This window comes from Lolium rigidum, chromosome 3 (genome assembly GCF_022539505.1).
Source record: "Lolium rigidum isolate FL_2022 chromosome 3, APGP_CSIRO_Lrig_0.1, whole genome shotgun sequence".
Classification (NCBI taxonomy): Eukaryota; Viridiplantae; Streptophyta; class Magnoliopsida; order Poales; family Poaceae; genus Lolium; species Lolium rigidum.
Window position 1 is genome coordinate 67,860,503 of NC_061510.1, and position 19,985 is coordinate 67,880,487.

Genomic DNA, 19,985 nt, shown 5'->3' on the forward strand with positions numbered 1-19,985 from the left:
CGAGGACAGGGGCGCGCCTTCGGCTCGTGCTAGTGTTTGTAGTCGTGGCTAAGTGATCCGAGTACCAATTTGTAATTTTTTTTACTTTTTGGATTATTTATACTACTGTTGATGATTATTAATAGATCGGTGGATTTCTCGCAAAAAAACTACCCTAAGATCAGCGTATCTTAATTTGTTGGTGGGAATGTGTAGATTGCAAAAATGAACTCGACTTGCCGAATTGGCTCTCTCTTTGCATACACAGCTAGGCTGAGAATACTCTCTACCTTGGCCAAATCTCCAGAGGTCGAATCCCTTCTTTCGGGGCTCTGGTCTTCCTTTTATACATGTGCTTTCACTCCAATTGAACATGCTGTGAATTATCCTCTTTCGCTGCAATTGAGCATGCTGTGAATTGTCCCAAATTAATATCATCACTCTTGCCCTTGCATGTTTTTTGTAGTCAAGGAGTGCCATGAGGAAATGGTTACTTCTGCAGTGCAAATTCCGTGTTACTTCTGCAACTTGATGACCATTGCGCGAGGCGAAAGGGAGGCGGGATGATTCACTGGAATTGCTCTCTCTAGCTAGACCTGTACATGATTTTGATGCATCTATACCAATATATCATGTAAGCAAACGCAAAGGCCATCGCTCGGCCGATCACAATCTGTCAGTCCTTGGTCGTAGCCGTCGGCGGCTCCGGGTAAGGGTCGGTCCAGCACTCGTCCTCCGCCACCGCTTCATTCCACCTCCTGTTGAATATCTGCATCTCCCTGGACGACCGCTGCCGCAACGCGGACCTGCCCACCGCCGCCGTGGCCGTCGTGCCGTCGCCAGCGTCGCCGAGCGTGGGGATGCCGCGGTGGAGGACGTACTCGCTGTCCACGATCCCGACGTTCATGGTCCGGTCCCCCTGCGCGCAGTAGCCGAGCTTGAAGTCGAGCCCCCACGCAAAGACGAGGTCGTTCTGGATCATCCGCCACGCCGCTCGCGAGAAAACCGGCACCATCATCTCCACCCATCCCGTGCACGGCGGGCCCGTGCTGTTCCCGTAGCACCGCCCGCCACCCGCCGTCTTGTAGAACCGCCGGTGCACGGCACCGCCCCGCCGCGCGCGGGCCGTGAGCTGGTGGTGGATCTTCGACCGGCGGTCGAGCGCCGGCTGCGAGATCTCGAGCCCTTCTTTCCTGACGATGTCGAGGTACCTGAGGGGGTCGAAGTCGTCCACCTCGATGTCTTCGTCCCAGAGGAAGATGTAGTCGTATTCGGCGACGAGGTCCGGGTGCAGGAACCGCTTGCCGAACCACCACTTGGTCTGGTCCGCCGCCGCCACGTGCACCGCCCGCCGCGACCGCGGCAGGTCGCTCCATCCCTCCACCACGCCGTCATAGTGGAACAGCATTAACGTGAAATTCGCCACCGGGAACTGCATGATCATCATCATGCATGCATGGCGGATCAGACAACGTTAGTACACTCTCTACATTGCTGCCACTGCCAGCTGAATTAAGAAAGTGGGGTATGAAATGAGATCATGGCGACCTTGGAAACGAGATTGTCAACCACGGCCTTCTGTTTGATGCCGACGGGGATCGCAAGGAGGCTCTTTGCCGCCGGGGGCTCCTTCATCTCAGGGTTGCGGCCCAGGGACTCGAACTCGAAGTTGGACTTGTCCTGCACGATGCCCCTCGGCAGCGCCTCGTTGCTTGCTGGAGGCCTGCGCTGGTTCTGCAAACGCACGCACAGCAACCAGATCTTCAGCGTTACTATGAAGCTGGAATCGATGTGTCCGAGTATCCAAGTTGTCCCTGACTGACCTTGCACATGTCGCTGGGTTCCTCCGGCGGCGACGTCTCGTCAGCCGTCACCTCTCTTGGGTGAAGCAGCAGTATCGTCAGATTCTGCAAAAAAAGGAAAAAAATGCAGCAGCTCAAGCGTGACATTTGTGCAGATCGAGCTAGCATATACAGTATATGTGCAGTACCGACACTTGTTTCGTGTGATGTAAAATGCGATCATCAGGAGCAACTACTGCTCTACTACAGCTAATACCACGCACCTCATTGTGATCCAGCCATAGGATCGCGCCGGCAATGCACAGCAGCGCCAGAAATATGAGCGGCGCCGCTGGTGGCACCACGCCAGAGAACCGCTTCTGCGACGGATCGCCAGTCTCCAGACCCTGCACCGGGCACCAGAAATATGAGCGCCGTCCCCCCTGGTATTCAGAAAAGATTCTAAACATATCGACGAGTTAACAGAAAATCAAGAAAACAGCTTTACCATGGCCACGCACGCCGAAGCAGCGATCTTCTCACGAGTTCGAGGGTTTACGCCATCAGGAAGCACTAGTGGAAAACAGGGCTTCCGTGGGAGCCTTTTGTCGCGGGCGCGCCTGCACCCGCGACAAATGGCCTGGCCACGTCGCCTCGAAACCATGTGGAGCGCGCGGAGGCTTTTGTCGCGGCCTTTTGTCGCGGGCCGTATACGACCCGCGAAAAAGGGGTAGGAGCGACGTGGCCACTCCTTTTGTCGCGGGTCGTAATACGGCCCGCGACAAAATGTCCCCGCCCTATATATAGAAGCAGCCAGCCACCCCCCCCACCTCATTTTTTCCTTGGTGGTGAAGGTGGAGGTGTATGCTAGCTCATTTTTTCTACATGTGCACAAGAGGTGTTTGATGGAATGCTTGTGAGAGGGATGCCACTTGGTTTATTTGATAAGATTTCTCCTCTTTTTGATCCAAAAAGGTTAGCAACTATTTTCTCGACTATATATATATATGCATAGTCCGTACAATACTAATTTTAGCAAGGTGATTGCATCTGATACATATATAATTGTGCTTATGATGCAGATGAGTCATCCATGGATGTACGGTAACCGATGTGCTCCCGCTTTCAGAGAGGGCGTGAATTCTTTCTTGCTTGTGGCCGAGGCCAACAAGTCGAAGCAAGGTTTTATGTGCTGTCCATGTCTAAAATGTAAGAACGAGAAGGATTACTCTTGCTCAAGAGATATTAAGAGCCACCTGCTTCGGTTTGGGTTCATGTCCAGTTATAATGTTTGGACCAAGCACGGAGAAGAAGGGATTATGATGGAAGACGGCGATGAGGAAGAAGATAATGATGAGAAGTACTATCGATCTATGTTCTCTGAATGCTTTGATACCGCAATGGACGACAATGAAGAAGAAGGAGGTGAAGAACAGGCATCAGATGATCCTGTTGATGATGATCTTCGTCGGGCCATTTCTGATGCAAGAAGAGACCGTGACACGGATAAGGAGAGGTTGCAGTTCGACAAGATGTTAGAGGACCACCACAAATTGTTGTACCCAGGTTGTGAAGATGGGCATAGAAAGCTGGGTAGCATATTGGAATTGCTGAAATGGAAGGCAGAGGTCGGTGTGACTGACTCGGGATTTGAGAAATTGATGATAATATTAAAGAAGCTGTTTCCAAGAAATAATGAATTGCCCGTCAGTACATATGAAGCAAAGAAGCTTGTCTGCCCTCTAGGATTAGATGTGCAGAAGATACATGCATGCATTAATGATCTGTATCCTCTACCGCGGTGAGAAGTACGAGAATTTGAATAAATGCCCGATATGTGGTGCATTGCGGTATAAGATCGGAAAAGATGACCCTGGTGATGTTGAGGGCGAGCCACCCAGGAAGAGGGTTCTGCGAAGGTGATGTGGTATGCTCCAATAATACCACGGTTGAAACGTTTGTTCAGAAACAAAGAGCATGCCAAGTTGTTGCGATGGCACATGGAAGAACGTAAGAAAGACGCGATGTTGAGGCACCCCGCCGATGGTCGGCGGTGGAGAAACATCGGGAGAGAGTTTCCGGATTTTGCGGGTGAGGCAAGGAACTTATACTTTGGTCTAAGTACAGATGGCATGAATCCTTTTGGGGAGCAGAGCTGCAGTCACAGCACCTGGCCCGTGACTCTATGTATCTACAACCTTCCTCCTTGGTTGTGCATGAAGCGGAAGTTCATTATGATGCCAGTGCTTATCCAAGGCCCAAAGCAACCGGGCAACGACATTGATGTGTACCTAAGGCCATTAGTCGATGAACTTTTGGAGTTGTGGGCCAAACCAGGTGTACGTGTGTGGGATGAGCACACGGAGCAAGAATTTGACCTACGAGCGTTGCTATTCGTAACCATCAATGATTGGCCTGCTCTCGGTAACATTTCGGGACAGTACGAACAAAGGATACAATGCATGCACACACTGTTTAGATGAGACTGAAAGTAAATATTTGGGAAAAAGCAGAAAAGTTGTGTACCCGTTCAATCGTCGTTTCCTTCCGCGCAAGCATCCCTTAAGGAAAAAAGGCAAGCATTTCGATGGCGAGGCAGACCGCCGTCCGAAGCCTCGTCCCCGTAGTGGTGCTGATATATTTGACATGGTCAAGGATTTAAATGTTATCTTTGGAAAGGGTCCGGGCAGTCGACCTGTTCCGAAAGACGATGACGGACACGCGCCCATGTGGAAGAAGAAATCTATTTTCCGGGAGCTAGAATATTGGAAAGTCCTGGAAGTCCGCTCTGCAATCGACGTGATGCACCCGACCAAGAATCTTTGTGTGAATATTCTAGGTTTTCCGGGCGTGTATGGAAAGACAAAAGATACAACGAAGCACGGGAGGACCAGGAACTTCATAAAGGACGAAACGGCAATCATCCAGGGCAGTTTGTAGGGCCTGCCAGCCTATGCTCTTACCAAACAAGAGAAGGAGATCTTTTTGAAGCCCTATTCAGTATCAAGGTTCCGTCTGGTTTCTCGTCGAATATAAAGGGGATAGTAAATATGAAGGAGAAAAAATTCCAGAACCTGAAGTCCCATGATCAGTCACGTGCTTATGACACAATTGCTTCCGATTGCATTGAGGGGACTTCTACCGAGAAAATGTTCGACTAGCCATTGTGAAGATATGTGCATTCCTGAACGCAATTTCTCGGAAGGTAATGGATCCGAAACTTTGTCGGGATTACAGGAAGATGTGGTCCAATGTCTTGTCGGCTTCGAGTTGTTGTTCCCACCATCCTTCTTCAATATTATGACGCACCTCCTCGTTCACCTAGTTGAAGAGATTAGAATTCTCGGTCCTGTATTTCTACACAATATGTTCCCCTTCGAGAGGTTCATGGGAGTCTTAAAGAAATATGTTCATAACCGAGCTAGGCCGGAAGGAAGTATCTCAAAGGGCTACGGAACCGAGGAGGTCATTGAGTTTTGTGTTGACTTTCTTCCCGACCTTAAGCCGATTGGTGTTCCTGAATCTCGGTATGAGGGGAGGCTGACTGGAAAAGGCACACTAGGAAGGAAAGCAACGGTGTGGAGGGACAAGATTTCTTTCAATCAAGCGCACTACACGGTTCTATACAATTCCAGCTTGGTGGCTCCGTACATCGAGAAACATAAGAATGTTTTACGAGAAATAAACCCGGGCCAGCCCGAGTCCTTGATTACACGTCAACACATGAATACCTTCGGCGGTTGGTTGCAAAGACATCTCATTAATGACCCATCTGCGGTGGAGCAGCTGTACTTGTTGGCCAGGTTACCATCTTCAAACATATGTACATTCCAAGGGTACGAGATAAATGGGAATACATTTTACACGATCGACCAAGATAAGAAGAGCACCAACCAAAACGAGCGGTGTCCGCTTCGATGCAACGAGACGAGAATGGGCAGACCACCACATATTATGGATACATAGAGGAGATATGGGAACTTGACTATGGTCCCACTTTTAAGGTCCCTTTGTTTCGGTGCAAATGGGTGAAGCTCAGCGCTATACATATTGACGATAAGTACGGTATGATAACGAGTGGATCCCAACAATCTTGCGTACACGGACGAGCCTTTTGTCCTAGCCAGCGAGGTGGCTCAAGTTTTCTACGTGAAGGACATGTCTAGCAAATCAAGAAAAAGAAATCAACAAAAGAATACATCAATCGAGGAGCCAAAGCGCCACATAGTTCTTTCGGGGAAAAGAAACATCGTGGGAGTGGATGACAAGACGGACATGTCGGAAGATTATAATAAGTTTAAAGAAATTCCGCCCTTCACGGTGAAAATTGACCCAAGCATCTTGCTAAATGATGAAGATTCTCCATGGCTACGGCGTAGAAGATCACAACACTAGATGGCGATGTAATAATGTATTCTTCATATATAGTTCCCAAGACAATCTCTACATTTATGTAATAATGAAGATTAAACTGTGCTTGGCTTGTTGATGCTGCTTGGCAAGGCGTATCGATGCTCCTTTTATAGGCACGGCACCGCTTCTACTTTGTCTTATTACTTCGACAGGCCGTCGTGCGCTACATGCTTTATCTCATCGAGCAGTGCGTCCACCCACGCGTCCTTATCCTGCCGACACCTTTAGTCGCGGTTGCAGCCACCAACCGTGACAAAAGGTTACCGACACATCCTTATCCTGCCGACAGCTTTAGTCGCGGTTGCAGCCACCAACCGTGACAAAAGGTTACCGACACATCCTTATTATCCTGCCGACATCTTTAGTCGCGGTTGCAGCCACCAACCGTGACAAAAGGCCCTCCTAGATAAGCCTCCCCAGTCTTTTGTCGCGGTTTGAGCCTCCACCCGGGATGAAAGTTTCGCGCGCCACTTCGTTCCCGCCTATTTTCTTCCCGCATTCCCGCCATTTTCCACTATATATATGTAGGCTTGGACTCTCATATCCGCAAACCTCATCACTCTCTCCCATGGCTTCCATCGTATGTCTAACACCCGGGAGGCGGAGGCGCTTTGCGCCTCGAACTACCCCTGCCCGCCCGGCTACCGCGTCCCGACCGGCTGGTTGCTGAGCGTCGGAGGCGTACCGGTCCCTCCTATCCCTGTAGGTGTGCCACGCGAGATGGCCATCACGAACCACTACTATTTCGAGCTCACGCCCGAGCAGCGGAGGAATCCCCAGTGGCATCCCGACTACAGCCCGACTTGGGACAGCTTCTTCATCAATCGGCGTGAGAGGGCGGTTGCCGAGTACGAGGAGGACGGCCCGCCTCCTTCGAACTTCAACGAGGCCGGCCGTCGGATGTGGTGGCGCGGCCGGACTCTCCAGAGCGTCCTGGCCTATCGTGGCCCCCGCCTGCGCTACCCTCAATCCCAGCCCACGCGTGGTCATCCGCCGAGGTTCGACAACCGCGACCCCGATGCTAGCGACGATGACGTCGGCGACTTTGATGACTACGGTGGCGACGTGTATAGGACTAGGCACGACTATGATTGAATGGCTCCAACATTCGAATCTAGCCATGTATCTTATTTTTCGGTTGAGCTCGTACTTTAATTTCAGTTCAATCGTAATAAATTTCGTGTCAACCACTTTATTGAACAAAAACAACCGACAACGACTTTATAAACTAAATTTAAACTAATAGAACCGACAACGACTTTATTGAAATTACAATAAAATAGATAAATTACTAGTCTAGTCTCTACTCGTCGTCGGAGGTTGTCTCCGTCCAAAGGTCATCCCACCGAGGGTCGTTTTCGGTCCAAGTTGTATTCGAGTTCTCGAGCTCGAAGGCGGCGACGGCCCGACGGTTGCGCCTGTTGGACCTGCGTTGTGCCCTAAGGTTAGCAAAGAACGCGTCGGGGGACCGCGCCCTCCACTGGCGCATCAACCGCTCGTCGCGCTCGGCGATGGCGATCCTGCGCTGCACCCGGCGATGCCGGCGACGGTCCTCGCCGGTGACGAGGCACGGCGGTGGCGCGAGGAACTCCGCCTCCTCTAGCGATTCAACATCCGGAAAGTTGATGTCGTGCCCCGGCCGCCGAAAGCGCCACGCCGCCGCGTCGTAAGCGCGCGCCGCCTCCTCCGGCGTGTTGTACGTGCCGAGGGTGAGGCGGAAGCCACCGGCGCGTATCTCGGCGGTGAACCTACCGCTCGGATGCACTCGAACGCCACGGAAACCGGACGCCCCTCGACGACATGGAGGCATCCCGGAGATGAATGAGCGGAGGCGGTGGCGGCGTGTGGTTGCGCCCGCACTCGTCGCTCTATATAGCGCACGCGGGGCATGGCACGTGTTAGCGGTGGCTACACGTCGCACGCCGGCGTCGGCGGGGTGAGGCACGTGGCAGCGGTGGCTACACGTCGCACGCCGGCGTCGGCGGGGCGAGGCACGTGGAAGAGGTGGCGACACGTGGCACGGGGACGCGACACGAGTGGATATGATGCGAGATGCAAATAGTTATATGGATATCATATTCATGTTCATTGGATTTTTCTGATCAATTTTCATATATAAAACTTTTCTTTTTGAGTTACCATTTAAAAGTTATTGAAATAATAGTTTTTATTAAAAAAAAACAGAAAAACAAAAAACAGAAAAAAACAGAAACACAAAAACTGTTGCAGGCCGATCCGCGTGAAGCGCATCCAACGGCTCCGAGGCCGTTTGAATCCAACGGCCTGGAGCCGTTGGATGCGCTTCACGCGGATCGGCCGCCTCCCCTCCCACCCCCTTTTGTCGCGGGTCGAGCCACGGCCCGCGATAGGGACCCCTTTGTCGCGGGTGGTGGCACGACCCGTGATAAAAGGGGGCCTTTATCACGGGTCGTGCCACCACCCGCGACAAAAGGGGTTAGGTATAAATACCTAGCCCCGCGGGCGGAGCCCCCACCCGCGACACACGGAGGCCAACACTTAGCGAAATTCACGCCGCCAGGCTGCCGGATTTTGCCGTGCCGCCGTCGATCTGCCGCGCCGTCGCCGCCGTCGATCTCCTCTGCCGCGCCGTCGCCGCCGTAGGCCTCCTCGAGCTCCCTCTGCCGCGCGTGCCCTCTGCCGCCGTCGATTGCCGCCGCGCGTGCCGCCCGCGCCGTCGATTGCCGCCGTGCCGCGCGCCCGCCGCCGCCGCCTCGTGCCCGTGCCGGCCCCGCCGCCGCGCCGCCGCGCCCTCCGCAGGTACAAGCCGCCGGCCATGTGCGCGAGCGCCGGCGCGGGCGCCCGGCCGGCCCTCTTTTTTTAATTTTTTTTTTCTTAGTTAGATAATTTGTATAATTAGTTAGTTCATTTTTGTAATTAGTTATTAGTTAGTTTATTTTTGTATATAGACATTTTAGTAATTAGTTATTAGTTAGATAATTAGTATGTAATTAGTTAGTTCATTTTTGTATATAGACATTTTAGTAATTAGTTATTAGTTAGATAATTAGTATGTAATTAGTTAGTTCATTTTTGTATATAGACATTTTAGTATGTAATTAGTTAGTTCATTTTTGTAAGTATTTTGTTGTAATTAGTTAGTTTATTTTTGTTGTAATTAGTTAGTTCAAATTTGTAGTTTAAATTTTGTAAGTATTTTGTTGTAATTAGTTAGTTTATTTTTGTTAAATGTAATTAGTTAGTTCAAATTTGTAGTTTAAATTTGATTAGTTAGTTCAAATTCGGATCGGCCGCCGACACACCCCTCTCGCAAACACCCGCCGACACACCCCTCTCGCAAACACACCCCTCTCGCAAACACCCGCCGAGACCCCTCTCGCAAACAACTGACGTCGACTCCCTCCCCCTCGCAAAAACCCGTCGCCGACACCCTCCCCCTCTCGCAAACACGCGCCCTCTCCCGCTCGCAAACACGCGCCGACACCCCTCTCCCTCTCGCAAACACGCGCACTCTCCATCTCGCAAACACGCGCCGACACCCCTCTCCCTCTCGCAAACACGCGCCGCCGAGACCCTCTCCCTCTCGCAAACACGCGTCGCCGACACCCCTCTCCCTCTCGCAAACACGTGTCGCCGATTAGGGTTAGGGTTTGGTTTGTGTTTGATTAGGGTTAGGGTTTGGTTTGTGTTTGAACATTTACTTATCGATTTAATTCTTTTGCGGAAACAATGGATCAATTCGAACGGGACTTGGAACGAGGAAGACATATTCGCGGACATGATACGCGATGGTACAGAAGCCGACCGAGCCGGCTCCGGTGATGGAGAACCCGACGGCTCCGGTCATGGAGAACCCGACGGCTCCGGTGATGGAGAAGCCAACGGCTCCGGTGATGGAGAAGCCAACCCCTCCTACACGGATGATGATAGATGCCGGTCCTGGCGACCCCTTGGATGGAATCAAGGAGACAACACCTTGTGATCTCCATGAGGTGTTCGGGAAGGTTTACGTTAAGGTGGCGGTCGGCTATGTCTTACCGGCATTTGGACTCGAAGGTGAGCCGGCAACATGGCATGGCAATCCGATTCCAGCTGGCTATGCTCGTGTCGGGGTGGATTCGGTTGTCCCGCGAGTGGGAGACATTGGAGCTCCATATCCCTGGAGGTGATGGGGGGCTTACACTCGAGAGAGGTCTTTGGGAGAAATCATTCTCCGGGAAAAGAAGAACATCAGGCTGCCGGGCTGGGTAGCACCTAGTACCGGTCGTCCCGGCGGGTCACCATCACCTCCTCCAGGTGATCGCAGGCCACCATCACCTCCTCCTACTGATCACATGTCGACACCATCACCCCGTGGGTACGACGTCGACCACGACATCGGTACTCCATCTCCATCTCCCGCGCCGCCGCCTCCGCCCAAAAAGACTCGGAATGCACCCAGCCGGAAGCGTTTCAAGAGTCCTGTCCCCAAGAGGTCGCCCCTCCCAAAAGTACCAAAGGTTCCTCCCCCCGTCCTTGGGATCTTGCTTGTCGAGGAAAATGCGGCCGCTGTTGCGAAACACAACTATGATCATTTCCATAAGCCAAAACCTCCGAGCGCCGAGCCATACACGGAGAAGCAAATAGCATATGCTACTAGTTTTACTGAACACACCATCGCGGTATGACTTACACGAGAAGAAGGATGACTATACACGCACTCTTGCGAAGGTAATTGACACAAAGAAGGCTGAAAAGGCTAAGGAGAAGGACATTAGCTGGCACGAGCAAATCATCGGCTAGAAGTGCAAGCGAGAATAAGTCAACTTCAACAAGTGCACCCCTCAAGGCCAAGCAAACGACAAAAGGCAAAAAGAGAAAGGAAGTTCCCCTCCTCGGTGCTCAGCCCAAACAATCGATCCCACCACTCAAAGTGCTTAATGTTCCCAAGGTGTACGAGGAACATGGTGGTGGTTTCGATATGGAAGAAAGCTGCAAAGCTAGCGGCTGCACTGTGACGTTACCGTGGAGGAATTGCTGTCTGCAGCGAGATGCTTGCAGTACCCACTTGCTGATATAGCTCCTAAATTTGTCTACGGGGCCGACTTGATCAGCAGAGAGCAGGTGCATAAACTGCCAACACATATGCGGAATTTGCATCAGTGGTACCTTGATGCATGCAAGGAGAACATAAGGTTCATCGTGGCGAGTATACCATGGGAATATTACTACCGAGAGGAGGAGATCCATATTGAGATGAATGAACTCGGCAGTTATTCAATCTAGATGCCCTCGACAAATCTCTCATGAGTTGCTATTGCTTGTAAGTTGTTAACTACATATAAGTTCATTTTCATTCAGTTCATGTTCGTTTTCATTGCATATATATACTCATTATATCTTATGTGTTCTCTTTTGCAGGCGAAGATCGGTGAGTGCAAAAGTAATAATATTATCAATGTTGGGTTTGTTGACCCGGATAAAATACATGTTGAAACGGTGAAGCATAAACGCGAAGATACGGGGGAAACCTACTAAGGTTTTTGGGGCAGCAATATTTCTGTGATTCAATATTGTTTCCTTACAACTACGAGTGAGAGTCTTAATGATCTTTTATGCACATTCAATTTTTCTTACTCGATGTTAAGTGTAATTCCTGACGTATATGCATAACATGTGCAGCTTCCACTGGATTCTACTAGACATTCAACCCGATAAGGGAGTAGTTGAAGTAAGAGACCCACTGAGTAGAGGCCTGGACGGGTTCCAGGACTTGCAGAAGTTGCTCCAAGTGTAATTTCCTTCATCGCCGCGCTTTATCTTTCGTGAGATATCAATTAATTATCCACTCATTCAATCATTCTTTTGCATGGCAGGGCTTGGCAAGCTTTGAAGAATGTTCATAAGGACATTACCTTTGCAACGAAGCTAACATTTACTCCTGTAGCGTGCCCCCAGCAGCCACAAGGGACGAATCTATGTGGATACTACGTTTGCGAGTCCATTCGCATGTTAACCACTGAGAAGCAGAACAGAAATAAATTCAAAGTAAGCAATAACATTCACAACTTTATTTATTATCATCAATATTTCGTTATCAAGACTGATATAGTCATACTCATCTCATTATCGTATATAGGTCGACTTCATGCGGGACAGACTCCAACCAAAGGAACACGCACTAGGAATCGCGGAGGAACTGGCGGGACTTTTGGTTAGAGAAGTAATAAACAAGAAAGGCTTGTTTAGTCCAAATAGTTGTTCTACCTCCAAATAGACGGTCGTTAGTACCGTTTGTCGATCGTGAGCTCCATGTATATATGTAGGGAACCTACGAATATGTGTAAGGGGAATCGACTTCGCTTCCAATATTTGTTTGATCGATCTATATATATATATAATGAATGAATGTGTACAACTTCTAGTAGCGTACAAATATAACGGGCGGTCGGTGGCGGGGGGGGAGGGGTGCTGCACCCCTCAAACCCTAAAGCGAAGCGTTGTGCGCGCGCCACGTAGAAGGCCTTTTGTCGCGGGTGGTAATACCGCCCGCGACAAAGGTCCTGTGCCCTGCGCGCCCCGCGGCTGCCACGTGGTGGACCTTATGTCGCGGGTCGTAAGTGACCCGGGATAAAAGGCCACCCTTTTATCGCGCCTTGCTTGTCGCGGCTGGCCGCCCGCGACAAAAGGCCCTAACCACCCGGATCAAAAGGCCTGTTTTCCACTAGTGAAGTGACCATTGACGAGATGGAGTTCGTAATCAGAATTCGGCGATGACGCGCGGAACAAGTCGGACGGAGTTGGAGACGCACGCGCCGACACAAAACTGATCGAACACACATGTCTACCACGACGAAGCAATCATTCGGCCGGAGTCAGGACTCAGGAACAATACATAAATCCATCAAGTATACGATGCTGCTATCCTATGTACAAATTAACATGACGTGCTAACGCCTCCGGCGTGCTAGCCACTAGCCAGCCGCTGACTAGGAATTTGCACAATCTTCTATTTCTTCCATTATTTGCCAAACGGGAGCTGTATCATACACACACGGATATATATAGGTGTATATACATAAGTTTTAGGGCATCTTCAACGAGACGACGCAAACGGACGCTTTGCGATCGCGCGGTTCCAAAATCCGTATGTATCCAGCCTAGCTAGCGGCCCGACAAATACTGACCGGCATGTTCATGGAGACACAGGTAAGAAAAATGTTTGTCATTCATATTGATTGGCCAAAAGGACCATCTTTATAGAAATTGTTAGAGTTAACCAGGTCGTACCTACTTGCCGTCGTGTGGCCTATAAAGGCTAGGTTTACTCGAAGTCGCGCGGCCTACTACTGGCCGCCGGCGTAACCTGAGGGCCGGCGCCATCGTCGGAGAGCATGCGAGCTTGGGCAGCCGCGTGCCGCTCCCTACGGAGGCGGTTCTACTCCTGGAACGAGGCAACGTCTTCCCGCCGACGATGTTCAACGACCTCCGGCAGAGAGGAGTCCCAGTGAGCTCGCTGCGTAGCCGCCTCGTCCGCCGCGATGTGTGCCATGTCCTCGCGGTAGCGGGCCTTGTCCCTCGCTACTGACACCACCGCTTCGTCCCTCGCCAAGTCGCCGCAATGGCGTCCTGCAGCTTGCGGTTATTTCGGTCGATCCGCGCGTGGTCTGGCCCCGTCAACGCCACCGCCACCATGTTCGAGCGCACCAAAGCCTGCCTCATGGCCATCGCATCACCGCGAGCTTGTGCCTCCGCCGCAAGAACCCGACGGCGATCAGCGTCCTCGGGGAGACTCTCGAACGACGCGAGCAGCACCCCCTGCTCGGCACGCACAAACACGCCCTCTTCGTCGCTATAGGGGAGGAAGATAATGTCGTGCTCGTCCTCGTCGTCCATGTCGTCGATGACGGCGTCTGCCATGGTAGCCGCCTGCCACGCCGGCGGCCCCTTGTGCTGCGCCACCAGGCACGCCCTGGCCACCGCGCTCGCTACCGCGAGCTCCGCCCTGGCCTCTGCGAGCTGCACCTCGAGGTCGGCCATGGTCGCCGCCTCCTCCTCCCTAGCCTCCACCGCCTGCACCGCCGCCTCCTCCACCCTGGCCTCCGCATTGGTCCGTGGGGATGACTTTAGAAAGATTTCCCCCACTTGCACATGTTCCTCTCCCGTTTGGTATCTCCTTGGATACACCTGAAGTTGTCGGTCCTCATCGGTTTAGGCTATTGTGCTTTATTTGGTCTGTCCTGAAACTCCTCTTGTACATCATCATTGTCTGTTTTTGATACACTATCACCTTGATCACCGTGTGTATCACCCGTTGGCATTATTCAAAAAAGCATATTATTTTGGATTGCATCATTGCCTTCCTTAGCTTTATCTCCCCTGTTGCTCAATTTTCATTTTACTTTCTAGAATTTAACTTCCCAACTGATGGTCTATAATCTTTCACAAAGCACACACATCTAAAAACTTTTGGAGGAACCGCAGATGAAGTTTTACATGTTAAGCACTGTATAGGTGTCTTATGATCAAGCACTAAAGATGGCATTCATTCGATTAAGTAGGCGGCAGTCATCACTGCCTCACTTCACAAATATTTAGGAACATTCATAGTTATCATAAAACACCTAGTAACCTCGAGGAGATGTCTATTTTTCTCTTAGCTAAACCATTCTGCTCCAAGGTGCTTGGACAGCAAGTGGTTTGATGAATAATCCTCGAGTTTTATAAATATTCTTCAAACTCTTTGTACACCACCATATTATAAAAATCTCTAAAGCATTCAAACATATCCCTCTTGTTTTTGAAAACACATACCCAAGTAGTTTTAGTGCAACAATCAATAAAAGTGAAAAAATAACGATAACCATTAATTGATACTACTCCACTTGGGCCCCGCACATCTGAGTGGATATTTTGAAGTGGCACACTACTACGATTGTGTAGATAAGAAGTTTGGTTTTGTTTCCCATACTTACAAGGATCACACAACAATTGTTTCTTGTTAACTTTACTAAAATGGCCAGGGTAGAGTTGACCCTAAATATTAAGAAGAATACATGTACATGACATAGAATTTTGATAATAAAATATATATTAAGAAGAATAAATGTACATGATAGATCTAATTTGTACTTGTTATAACTTCGGAGACATTTTTTGCATATCAACTTATTGGACTTACGACTAGGAGCCCACGACTACGTAAAAGTATATACCTGTAAAATACATAGATAGCTGAGCAACATCATATTACCAATGTATGAAATGATATATAAAATGGAAGAAAACAAATATAATTAAGATTTTTTCTTTTGTATGAGTATTGAGTAACTAGATATTGTAATGTTTCTCCGAAAATTATTCTATGAATCACGAAATGGGCCAAAAGCCGAAGATATGCAATGCATTAATCAGCCCAAACATCCAGCAGTCCCAGTCTACAGCTCAGTATCCACAAACCAAATCCAACATTTAAACTATTAATATTTTTTTGCAAATAGAACCATAGCATTAAGAGAAGTATCAAACAGTACAAAGCACCTCAACAAAACCAAATTACGACGAAACTGTTGAGATGCTTCGTCTTCAACATCCAGGGAAAAAAATGGAAACAATATTTAGAATGAAATGCATCATCAGTCCCAGAAGTTACCAGCAATGTCCGAAAGGATCCCGAAACTCAGGAAATGCATCAAAACAATCCCAAAACTTGTCCTCCAAATCCATATACGGTCCTGAATACGTATAGAGGTGACGTGGCTATACAAATGGACCCACGTACTGATGTCTGATGCAGTCCTGGATGGCCCACGCCACCCGCACGGTGTGCACGAATTCGCGATGTGATGGACTGGCTCGAGCATGCGTGCTCGCCTCGATGGATTTGCACTTTCAAGTTATCAAATTAAATTTAACATGCACCGCAAATTGCTTGGATTTCTCATTTTGCCTTTCTTTTCTGATTTACAAACAAATACATCACCAGCTGTATATATATGCATCTATGTCAAACATGAATCCGTAGGTGGTTAACAAGATTTCATGCATGCCTTGGATCGCCTCCTCCATGGCTGCACTTGCCGCGCGCCCAACATATTTGCGATCTACGAGCAACCTGCAGGCCTAACCAGACTGTGCCGAGACTCCGCATGCTCCGACGGCAATTTAATTCAACTGAAATTTGCACACCATAATTTGGGACCTTAATAGTTACCACTTAGAGCATCTTCACCAGCGGGCTCGATAGCAATTTGGGGGCCGGGAGCGAAAATAGACTCGCACGACGCGGGCCCTCGCCAGGGAACGGCGGGCGAGATGACGCCGGAGGAGAGGAGCCTGCCGGAGAACGCCGTCGAAAGCCCGTCATGGGCAGGGTGCTTCGAACACGAGCGCGCCGTCAAGCTCGCGTGGACGGACAACCCCTCGGGCGGCCGCTTCAACAACGTCGGCCGCCGTGCCTGGTGGTACGGCCGCGACGTCAACGACACGCTCCGCCAATACGGCTACCGTCCACGCGTCCGCGGGCAACGGGAGCCGCTATACTTCCCGCAGGCGACGAACATGGCGTCGCTGCCTACCTGGCAGAGGGCGCCAGAACCGGAACGGACCGCGACGACGCGAGGCGCGCGTCCTCTGCTCCAGCTCATCGGACGACGGGGTCGGGACGCCGCTCCCACGTGAAGGAGGAGGACGCCGCCACCACTTCCGCCGGCGAAGAAGAAATGGTGGGAAAAGGAGGCCAAGGCGCAGGCGGCCCTCCGTGGCGACGGCGACGAGGCGAAGTTCCCCGCCCTACAGTACATTGTCGGCCGCTCCATCGACGAAGACTACCGGCATATCGCGACCGACCCGTGGTAGGCGGCGGTGTAGTCCGCTAGGGACCACGGCGCCAACTACGTCGACCTCGCCGGACCATCGGAGCTGCCGACGCCAAAGGCGAAGAAGGCCGACGAGGAGGAGGCCGACGATGTCGACAGCTGGTCCTTCGGGTCGTCCAGCGGCGACGAACTGGATTTCAGCGCCTTTGACTCCCCGCGCCGCTAGATGATTTTTTTTCTTCTTTTTTTAGTTTGAATTCGCATTAATTTGTACAAATTTCGTTCGAACTTCGTACGAATAGAGGATGATGTGCCGGTGTCCACCAAACGGAGGTGCCAGCGCTTCGCCGGCGCCTATTTGGGGTCTGCCGGTGAAGATGCTCTTATATCCAGCAAATTTCATGACAAAACAAGTTGGAGTAAAGCTGCACTTTATATCATATATTATAATCAACTGCTAATATTACTACGTATCGATTCAAAATTTTGGCATAACCTCCTCTATTTTTTTCGAACAGCCGAAATAACCAACAGTTTATAAACCTACGATGAATACAACACCATCACAAGTCTAATCATGCAAGTCAAGAATTAAACATACAAGTCTGACCACGCAACTCCCAAGCGACCATCACAAATAGTACTATACCTAGCTAGCTGCATCACCTCTAGGGTGTCAAGATGGGATCCCGGTGGGATGTTATTTTGTACTATGTAGTTCAAATTTTGATATCAAAATTTGTACTAGAAAAATTAAATTATACTACAAGTGGGACAAAAGTGGGATCCCACTTGACACCCTGTTATCACCGGAATCTGACCAAGTCAGAGGTGGACTGCGATCAAGATGGGTTTGAAGATATATACATAGAAGGAGCACATGAATCGGCCTTTTATATCGAGTTGGGCTAAACTGCCCATGTATACGTAACATATTAGATCGTATCTTAAATTAGAAGTTAGAGTTTCACCCGTGCACGGTTTAGTGCACGCCACATTAGAAAGTCCCTGGACTATAAATATGTATCTAGGGTTTATGGAATAAACAAGAACCAACGTTCACCCCAAACAAATCTCGGCGCATCGCCAACTCCTTCGTCTCGAGGGTTTCTACCGGTAAGCACCATGCTGCCTAGATCGCATCTTGCGATCTAGGCAGCGTAATGCCTATCCCCGTTGTTCATGCGTTGCTCGTGCTGAAGCCTTTTTGATGTCGAGCAACGTAGTTATCTTAGACATGTTAGGGTTAGCATTGTTCTTCGTATAATATGCTATCGTAGTGCGACCCTTGCATTTCTAGCCACCCTTACACCTATTTTAGGTGTAGGAGCGGCACCCGCTTGATCATGGTCTAGTAGATTCAATCCGTTACGGTTGCTCCTTGATTCTTCAAGGATTAGTTTAACATACTGCAATAGTTAGGCCTTACAAAGGGTTGGAGGATCCAGCGGCGTGTAGGGTGTAGTTTGCTAGCCCTAGACAGGACGTTCGAGGATCAACCTCGTGTTGGTTTTAGGCCCTGTCTAGGATCGGCTTACGATCACCGTACGCGAGCGCGAGGCCCAATCGTGAGTAGGATGATCCGATTATGCGGTGAAAACCCTAAATCGTCGTAGATCACTTCAGCTTTATCTTGATCAAGCGGGACCACCATATATTCGGACACCTTGTACGAATCATAGGTGGATCGGCTCTTTGAGCCGATTCACGGGATAACTCGAGAGCCGATCGAGGATCGTAACGTTTACGTGTGTGCCTGCGGGGAAACTAAACGAGGCATCATCCTGTTATCACCGGAATTTGACCAGATCAGAGGTGGGCCGCGATCAAGATGGATTTGAAGATTATATATAGAAGAACTACGTGAATCGGCCTTTTATATCAAGTTGGGCTTAATTGCCCGTGTATCTGTAACATATTAGATCGCATCTTAGTTTAGAAGTTAGAGTTTTACCCGTGCACGGTTTAGTGCACGCCTACATTAGAAAGTCCCTTGGACTATAAATATGTATCTAGGGTTTATGGAATAAACAACAACCAACGTTCACCCCAAACAAATCTCGGCGCATCGCCAACTCCTTCGTCTCGAGGGTTTCTACCGGTAAGCACCATGCTGCCTAGATCGCATCTTGCGATCTAGGCAGCGTAATGCCTATCCCCGTTGTTCATGCGTTGCTCGTGCTGAAGCCTTTTTGATGGCGAGCAACGTAGTTATCTTACGCATGTTAGGGTTAGCATTATTCTTCGTATAATATGCTATCGTAGTGCGACCCTTGCATGTCTAGCCGCCCTTACGCCTATCTTAGGTGTAGGGGCGGCACCCCGCTTGATCACTATTTAGTAGATTCGATCCGTTACGGTTGCTCCTTGATTCTTCAAGGATTAGTTTAACATCTGCAATAGTTAGGCCTTACAAAGGGTTGGAGGATCCAGCGGCGTGTAGGGTGTAGTTTGCTAGCCCTAGACGAGGACGTTCCGAGGATCAACCTCGTGTTGGTTTTTAGGCCCTCTCTAGGATCGGCTTACGATCACCGTACGCGAGCGCGAGGCCCAATCGTGAGTAGGATGATCCGATTATGCGGTGAAAACCCTAAATCGTCGTAGATCACTTCAGCTTTATCTTGATCAAGCAGGACCACCATATATTCGGACACCTTGTACGAATCATAGGTGGATCGGCTCTTTGAGCCGATTCACGGAGATAACCTGAGAGCCGATCGAGGCTCGTATTTAACGTTTACGTGTGTGCCCTGCGAGGAAACTAAGCGAGGCATCATCCTGTTATTACCGGAATTTGACCGAGATCGAGAGGTGGGCCGCGATCAAGATGGATTTGAAGATTATATATAGAAGAACTACGTGAATCGGCCTTTTATATCAAGTTGGGCTTAATTGCCCGTGTATCTGTAACATATTAGATCGCATCTTAGTTTAGAAGTTAGAGTTTTACCCGTGCACGGTTTAGTGCACGCCTACATTAGAAAGTCCCTTGGACTATAAATATGTATCTAGGGTTTATGGAATAAACAACAACCAA

At 49.8% G+C, this 19,985-nt stretch overlaps 1 protein-coding gene across 1 annotated transcript; it reads right to left on the bottom strand.

Moving 5' to 3' along the window:
* Positions 1–655: 655 nt before the first annotated feature.
* Positions 656–14,171, bottom strand: LOC124694967. Its single transcript, XM_047227886.1, has 5 exons — positions 13,839–14,171; positions 2,045–2,203; positions 1,803–1,886; positions 1,528–1,713; positions 656–1,411 (listed from the first exon to the last, which is right to left on the bottom strand). Exons 1-5 carry the CDS (start codon positions 14,169–14,171, stop codon positions 656–658), a joined length of 1,518 nt encoding a protein of 505 aa, XP_047083842.1.
* Positions 14,172–19,985: the final 5,814 nt, after the last annotated feature.